General features: G+C 42.4%; 1 protein-coding gene across 2 annotated transcripts; it reads left to right on the forward strand.

The window, feature by feature from the left end:
* The first annotated feature begins 2,347 nt into the window (after positions 1-2,347).
* LOC123449419 (serine--tRNA ligase-like) lies at positions 2,348-7,204 on the forward strand. 2 transcript variants are annotated; one of them, XM_045126641.1, is made up of 11 exons: positions 2,348-2,617; positions 2,700-2,770; positions 2,853-3,014; positions 4,026-4,131; positions 5,009-5,202; positions 5,638-5,741; positions 5,821-6,004; positions 6,090-6,269; positions 6,385-6,606; positions 6,695-6,750; positions 6,831-7,204. In XM_045126641.1, exons 1-10 carry the CDS (start codon positions 2,455-2,457, stop codon positions 6,707-6,709), a joined length of 1,401 nt encoding a protein of 466 aa, XP_044982576.1. In that variant the 5' UTR covers positions 2,348-2,454; the 3' UTR covers positions 6,710-6,750; positions 6,831-7,204. The 2 variants fall into 2 exon arrangements, with proteins under 2 accessions (XP_044982576.1, XP_044982575.1); XM_045126640.1 differs by having other exon boundaries at positions 6,695-7,204.
* Positions 7,205-8,125: the final 921 nt, after the last annotated feature.

Below are 8,125 nucleotides of genomic sequence, written 5' to 3' on the forward strand. Positions count from 1 at the left end.
CAAAAAACAAGGAAAATAAGAAAAATGGAAAAGAAAATTATAAAAGGAAAAAAGGAAAGAGAAAAGGAGCACATGGCACTCGCAGGTTGTCTCCCAGGGTGCGCATTTCATGTGTATCCCCTAAAAGGTATATACAATTAATTGAGGGAGTATCCTATATAACGCACTTTGCGTCAAACTGAAGGGCAAACGCATAAGAGGACAGATGAGCGATTTTATATGGGCTGGTCCGTTAACATGTTTCAGTAATTTCGGTTTGGGGAACCTTCTAAAAGTTTTCAACCGTTTTTTTTCAATTTTGAAAAAAAATTAGAAGGTTCACTGAATAGGGTTTTTTTATTTTCTTTTTCTGTTTTTTTTCTGTTTCTGTTTTAAAAAATGTGTTGAATTATCAAAAAATGTTCTGGATAATAATAAAAATTTGCGTTTTCTCTATTGTTTCCTGTTTTTTTTTCTGTTCCTGTTTCAAAAATGTTCTGGATTTCCAAAATATGTTTCGGAATTTTAAAAACTGTTCAGAAATTTGAAAAACCGTTCCTGAATTTGAAAAACTGTTCCGAAATTTGAAAAAACGTTCTGGCATTTAAGAAAATGTTCTGGAATTTGAAAAAATGTTTCAAGACTTTTATAAAAAAATAGGATTTTTAAAATAATGTACCGTAATTGGAAGATATGTTACGGAATGGGAAATAATGTTCCAGAAATTGGAAAATTGTTCCTGAATTTTCAAAAATATCCCAGAATTTCTAACATTGTTCCGGAATTTTTTATATTTTCTGAAAAAACTCGAAAAAATAATTTTCTTTTAACTTGTAAACAATTTTTTTAAAATGAAACATTTGTTGATAATTCAGAACATTTTTTGAAACAGAAATATAAAATGTTCTGGATTTTATTTTTGCTTCTGATTTAAAAAATGAATAAATAAAAATATAAACAAAAAAAGAAATAAACAGAAAAGGAGCAGAAATATAAAAGAACTAAAGAAATAACTGGACCGGCCCGGTCGGGCAACCTCTATACGTTTGCTCGGCAGTTGGCCGCAACAAGCGGCGCATAGGAGGTCCCCTCATTGAGGGCCCGAGAACGAGGTGGCAGTGACGCGCCTGGTCTGGTCTTCATCTGCTGGGCCAACACGACGTCTCGTGCACCTAGTCTATGTGGGCGCTTGTCTAGTTTCATGGTTTGACCGGTCAACCAGTTGATCGTTGATTTTCTAGGAAAAATATATTTATCTAGAAAAAACACGAATTTGAAAGAAAAATATATAAAAAAAATCATGGATTTAAAAATATATTTCAAAATTGAAGAGGTTATTTTAGAAAAACATAAAAAAAAATCAAAAATTTGATAAAACTTGCATGCATTTCGTAATAGAGTCCAGCAATTTGGTAAAAGTTCATCAATTTTGAAAAAAAGTTATTGAACTTAAAACAAAGTTGATAAATTTGAAAGAAAGTTTGTTGTTTTAATTTTGTTTTCAATGATTTGGAAAAAGTTCACAAGTTCTTAAATTTAGTGAATTAAAAAATATAAATTAAGGAAGTTATATAATCCGGAAAAAAATGACTGATGTATTTGAGAAACGAGAAACGAAATCGAAATAGAAGTTGTCGTGAAAAGACCTAGGAGATAACGACATTAATTTTCTTGGTGGAGTCTTCTAAAAGGTTATCAAAACTTGTGATAAAATACTACATAGATGCTTTTTATTACTTCCTTCTTCGAAAATACTTGTTATAAAAACGGATGTATCTAGATGTATTTTAGTTTTAGATATATTTATTTTTATCTATTTATGCGACAAGTAATTTTGGACGGAAAAAGTAGATGATATAGTCGCAAAATAAAGTTAGTCGTGAGGTTGCTGCATATGGTCGAAGTACTCCTCGTACTGCAGTTTGGTTTGGCTCGGGTTTGAGCAACATTGTTGTAATGGCACTAGCTGATTTGCCTCCTTTAATTAATAGCCCCATCCTTTTTGGTTTATAAGTCTTAAATCTGAAACCTCATAAATCAAGGTGAATTTTGAGTGCATGACACTAGTTTTAATTAGTCAATAAAATATATTTCACATATTCAATTTATGAGACAGTAAATGTAGCATCCTTTATTTATTGAACATGTATGGTGGATATAGGAAAAGATGCATGAATAACCATTAATTTCTTTTCTCTGGTCTTTATAAATTGAATATGGTGTAGGACTCAAAGCACTTTAACTCAACTAAACTTAAAATGAACCTGGTAATATAATGGAAATCTGATTTAAGATAAGCCCTTGAACCGAAAAGGAGGGAGTAGAATCTTTGGGCTAACTAGGCCCCCCGCCATCTTTGCGTCAAAACCCTTGCTCCCCGTGTCAAAGAATAACATAGAGAAGAAAATCCCTTCCACTCCGCCGCCGCCGCCGCCGCCGCCGCCGTCCCACGCGTAGCCGCCGTCGCGCGAGAAGATGCTCGACATCAACCTCTTCCGCAAGGAGAAAGGCGGCGACCCTGAGCTTGTCCGCGAATCGCAGCGCAGACGCTTCGCGGACGCCCCCAAGCCCGAAACATTAGAAAACGCCGTTGCGCTCGTCGACGAGGTCATCGTCCTCGACGAGGCGTGGCGCCAGAGTAAGACCTCCTCCGCTCCCCGAACCCTCCCAGAACCTTGCGGATCCGCGGGCTTAACCCCCAGGATGTGTTGCCTCTGCAGGGCAGTTCGAGCTCGACAAGATCCGGCAGGAGCTCAACAAGACCAGCAAGGAGATCGGCAAGCTCAAGGCCGTACGTTTCGCGTCGATTTGCTTTGGTTTTGGTCCCGTTTTTCGCTTCGGGCTGGCTCAGGATTTGCATGTCTTTTTTTCAGAAAAAGCAGGATGCGACGGAGCTGATACAGAGCACAGAGGAGATTAAGAGGAGGCTGGCCGCCAAGGAGACGGAGGTGGAGGAGGCCAAGACCACCCTCGATGCCAAGCTCGTCACCATTGGCAACCTCGTGCATGATTCTGTGCCCATCAGCGGCGACGAGGTGCGTTGAAAGTGCAAACCATACATTTTCGTGGTTCCAGATAACTAAGAGAACATTGGTTTGATTACATTGTGAAAGATGCGAGTCCTTCTTAGGAATTGTTTGCGACTACTAGCTCTAGTTTGACCTGGTTCACCAGTTTCCTCTGTTGGTACCCATATTGCAATTTAGGGCACTATAGTGTACCCCCTCTCTACACAAATATAAGATGTTCTAATTTTTTTGTGAATCGGATGTATAGACACTTTTAGTGTGTTTGTTCACCCATTTCACTTTGTATGTTGTCCATATTAAAATGGCGAAGTATCTAGTGAAAACTGGATTTCAGTGAAGCTCCCAGAAGCTCCTCTCAGCGGGGACGGCAGCCCCGAGCAGTCGAGTTGAGGGCCGCCACCCGTGGGGCAGACGAGGCCACGAGGGTGCCTGTGGCGTCAGCCCAGGCAGCCTCACCGATGATGGCGACCATGAGGCAGGGGACTGGGACTGCTTAGGAGGTAACACCCGCGGCGGCGACACTGTCCATGGGCAGCGCCAAGGCCGCCTGCTCGCCGTTGCATCGGGGCTGCGCCATGGCAACAGGGGCCACGCCTTGCCGTCGCATGGGTCAGACGAGACGGCGTGCGGGATTTGGTTCGGGTTAGTAGGATACGAACGGGGTAGAATGAGAGGAAGTTACGGAAGGTTTTGTGAAAAGTTGAGTTCAGTGGCTGTTTACTACTCCCACCTTTGATCTCTGTCGTCCGCTACTGATCCAAGGAGCCATGACGGAAGTTTTCAGATTTGCACTCCAACTTTCACTGGATACTTTGCCATCCAAAGCATTTTATATTTGTGAACGGAGGGAGTAATATACAAGGAAGATCACTGCATTACGTTGAGTTGGGTTTAAATCTGCTGTGAGCAACTGGATGTGCCTATTCTAGTAATATGAAACATCCTGGCGAGCTTTGCTTCACAGAACTGATAAAAAGGTATCTGCATCTCAAGCGGTTTAATATTTCCTTCTCTCAGGCAAACAATGCTATTGTCCGTACATGGGGAGAGAGGAGACTGGAGGAGAACTTGAAGAATCATGTGGATCTTTGCATAATGCTTGACATTGCATCTTTGGACAAGGGTATGTGCTAAAAAACAACCATCCTTTGTTGGTTGAATGCTTTCTCATTGTGCTTGGATTAGCTTGGTTCAAGTTTAGTTGAAAGTTCAAATGCATATTCCTTTACCTTCTGACATACTAAATTGCTTCTCTTGTTGGGCTAGTTGTCATTCTAGAATGGCTGTCTGTGATTTTGTTCTGCCCCTCTGTAAGACATAACACAATAACTTTTGTCCCAAACTTTGGGAGAACAGCAACTGGCAAAACCTACCGACAAAGGTTTTGGCTTTAAAGAATTTTTAATAATCAGCATGACTACAATTTGTATGACTGTATGCGCACAATTCTGGGGCATGCTTTGCTTTATGGCTGATTTGGCAAAATGTCTTGTGAAACACTTGCGATAGTATTCTGTGTATTTGATTGAAATTTCTGGTTTCAACTAGCACTGCTGTATCAGCAACTGAAGGTTCTGGCATCAACTAGCACTGCTGTATCAGCAGCTGAAATTTCTGGTTTCAATTAGCACTGTTGATTCTGTTGTTTTATCTAGTATGGGGCATCGCACGAACCATTATCAATTGCTGTTCTTGATACATATATGGGATGTGATTGATAGATTGTATTTGTATTGCTCTGTACAATGTCATGGAACCTCAGACCATCAAATATAGTAGCACAATAGTAACAATTGTCTTATGTTTGCAACTACCTGCAGTACCTGCACCACCTTCAAGCTTATAAAAAGTTTGTTCTTCTTTTAAACTTAGGAAGCCCCTTTTTTCTCATTATAACACAAGTTCTCTGGGGTTACTCAGTATGTGAAACCCATTGTTATGTTGCTCTATTAAATTTTAAGGTATCCCACATACTTTGTTGCCCACTCATTTTTTTGCAGGTGCCGATGTAGCTGGTGGAAGAGGTTTCTTTTTGAAGGGCAATGGTGTCCTCCTGAACCAGGCATTGATAAATTTTGGCCTAACATTCCTGAGAATACGAGGCTTCACACCAATGCAAACTCCTTTTTTCATGAGAAAGGAAATCATGGCAAAATGTGCCCAGTTGGCCCAATTTGACGAGGAGCTCTACAAAGTAAGTTCAAAGAGGTTTCCCTTCTTGCATATTATGGTGTTATTGAGCAACCGTGCTTTCATTTGCTTGTGTATTGAAAAACTAGGCCATGTTTTCCAATGCTTTCTCGGGGTATGCCAACATATTCTCTTGTTGTCAGTTTGTCACTGTGTGTTCACAGCTTCAGTAAGCATCGCCCAGTTTCATTAAACATTACGGTAAACAGACCGGCAGTGGTTCTCAGACAAGTATCCTTTCAAGTCCACTTCTAGCTATCTGTCTAGTCTTAACATGTATAGTTCTGGGGGATGTTTGGAGAACTATTGCTTGTTTAATTCTGTTAGTACACTGGTTCCTCATGATCATTGTTGATTTGAACTAATGATGTTTCAAAATAGTATCATTTGACCCAACGCATGTAATAAAATGTCCATGACCGTTGGTTGCATTTGGCAGGTAACAGGTGATGGAGACGATAAGTATCTCATAGCTACATCCGAGCAACCACTATGTGCTTATCATCTGGGTGATCGAATATATCCTGCTGATTTGCCAATTAGGTGGGTAATGCCTAACTTTAGGTAGCTTTTCTTCAGTCAGTATGCATTTGTTATTTGATAACAATCTTTGCCCTTTTAGATATGCTGGGTTCTCCACGTGCTTCCGGAAAGAAGCTGGTTCACACGGGAGGGATACAGCTGGCATCTTCAGAGTCCACCAGTTTGAAAAGATCGAACAGTTCTGTGCCACAAGCCCAAATGACAATGAATCCTGGGAAATGCATGAGGAAATGATAAAAAATGCAGAAGATTTTTACAAGGAGGTAGGTATCTGAAGCTTTGTGAACCTCAAACACCATGTCTGTGTTTCTGACATGTCTAAACATTTCTGTGTTGTCCACCTTGCAGATTGGCCTACCATATCAACTAGTTTCCATTGTCTCTGGTGCACTTAATGATGCTGCAGCTAAGAAGTATGATTTGGAAGCATGGTTCCCTGCTTCAAAAACATTCAGAGAATTAGTATCCTGTTCAAATTGCACAGATTATCAGGCAAGGAGACTTGGAATAGGCTATGGCCAGAAAAAGGTAGGGTTTTGTTTCTAATGGACACTGGTAGATAACAGCACTCTGCTGTACTTCTACCTAGTGTGGATCAAAATGTCTGATCATTTATCACTGCTGATGTATGTTCAAATTGCAGAATGACGAGCAGTCCAAGCAGTTTGTTCATATGTTGAATTCTACGCTGACTGCAACTGAGAGGACCCTTTGCTGTATTCTGGAGAACTACCAGAGGAAGGATGGCGTTGAAGTGCCAAAGGCACTGCAGCCGTTCATGGGTGGGATAGATTTCCTTCCTTTCAAGCGTCCTCTTGATAGCAAACAAGCTGCTGACTCCAAACCCAACAAGTCTAAACCCAAGGTATTTTGGTCCTCTTTGTTTTTCTTGTTTCAGAAGTTTACACGTTTTAATCCACCATCTGAGCGTTTATTTTGTCCTCTACTTGCAGGGAAATGCAGCTTGAGCTTTAAGAGGGGCGAATGGAAACTTATTTCCATCAGGCAGATAATGATACATCCTTTTGTTAATTTATGGGTCGTCTGTAGCATGATTATGATTTGGTGCCCCATTATTTTTAACAAAAGACACCGTGGAGCTATATTTCATTAATGAAGAAGAAGCAGTGGAGCCGAAGTTACAAAGCTAGGGTATAACCAAATGAAAAAGGGAAACCATCGCCGGCAATCGGTCTATACAGCCGGCTATAACCACATTCATGGCTGCTTGTATAATCTTTCAAGTTGGCACAACCCAGCATCTGGCCTCATCCGCGATTCGACTGAAGATCTGCACGGCAGAGCAGTTCGAATTGGTTTTCCATTTTGGTTGTTTTGTTTACAAAACATTGCAATCCAGGCTGCCTGCTCACATTTTACAAGAAAATACATTAGTATCTTCCATAATTGTACTTCATAGTTCATACACTCGTTAATCGTTTAAGTTGTCTGGACTTCACTTATTTGTTTTGGCTGCTTGTTGTGACTGGGTTTGAAGGTTGATTGGCGTGTATAGATCACACTCATTGCCTGAGTAGCAGTGGTACTTGCAGTTCGGAAAAGGCCATGGCTACATTTTACTTACCACACGAGCCCTCGGGTTAAGGCCACCGCCACCGCCACCCGAGCGGTGTTTCAATGCCTGTTTGTGCTTGTGAGCGGTGGCGCGGAGCCAATGGAGTGGGTGTGATGCCACCGCCCACCGCTCGTTTACCTTGTGTGTTTGTTGGTGCCCTCCGCCGAAACGTGTGCCGCAGATCGCTGCCGGGCTCCTTCCTGGGCATGTCAGGTTAGCGCTGTTCCTCCATGTTCCAGGCCTTTCACAGGTCGACGTTACTGTGTCTCTCGACCCCAATTTATTCCGACCAACCCGAGATGCATTCGGATAGCCTTCAAACGCCAGGCTTTGCAGCTGGCATTTGCGGCAGGGTACCATGTGCATCTTCTGCCCCATTTCTTCACATTTTGAATCGAGCAATCTACCCTTCTGTTTCAAAAGACGTCGATTCGAATATCAAGTGCACGAAACACGTGCTATACGGGACGCCGGCGAGTTTGACTCTGGCCTTCCAACGCCCATGGCGGCGAGGGCCTCCGCCGCCTCCCGCGTCCGCTACCTCGCATGGCGGGCACGTCGCGTCATGTTAGCGTTCGAGGACACCCAAGGTGCGTCGTTGGCGGGTCAACGAAGGGGTTGCGTGTCCGCTACGACGCTCGAACGCCAGACGGACCGCGTCGCCTTCGGTGAGGCAGCGATGCCGGATCCAAGCACCGGTTGTGCTAACGCAATGGATTCTCGACGTTGCGAGTCGGAGTGTTGCCGAAGGGTTGCGGCCTTCTTGGAGCGGCGGAGCGCAAGCCGGACATCAATCTACTCCCTAGGA

This window comes from Hordeum vulgare, chromosome 4H (assembly GCF_904849725.1).
Source record: "Hordeum vulgare subsp. vulgare chromosome 4H, MorexV3_pseudomolecules_assembly, whole genome shotgun sequence".
NCBI classification, from domain to species: Eukaryota; Viridiplantae; Streptophyta; class Magnoliopsida; order Poales; family Poaceae; genus Hordeum; species Hordeum vulgare.

Coding starts and splice junctions, on each gene's coding strand:
- LOC123449419 (XM_045126640.1), top strand. CDS start 2,455: ATGCTCGACATCAACCTCTTCCGCAAGGAGAAAGGCGGCGACCCTGAG. Junction 5,203..5,637: donor TTGACGAGGAGCTCTACAAA/GTAAGTTCAAAG, acceptor TGCATTTGGCAG/GTAACAGGTGATGGAGACGA. Junction 6,270..6,384: donor TAGGCTATGGCCAGAAAAAG/GTAGGGTTTTGT, acceptor TTCAAATTGCAG/AATGACGAGCAGTCCAAGCA.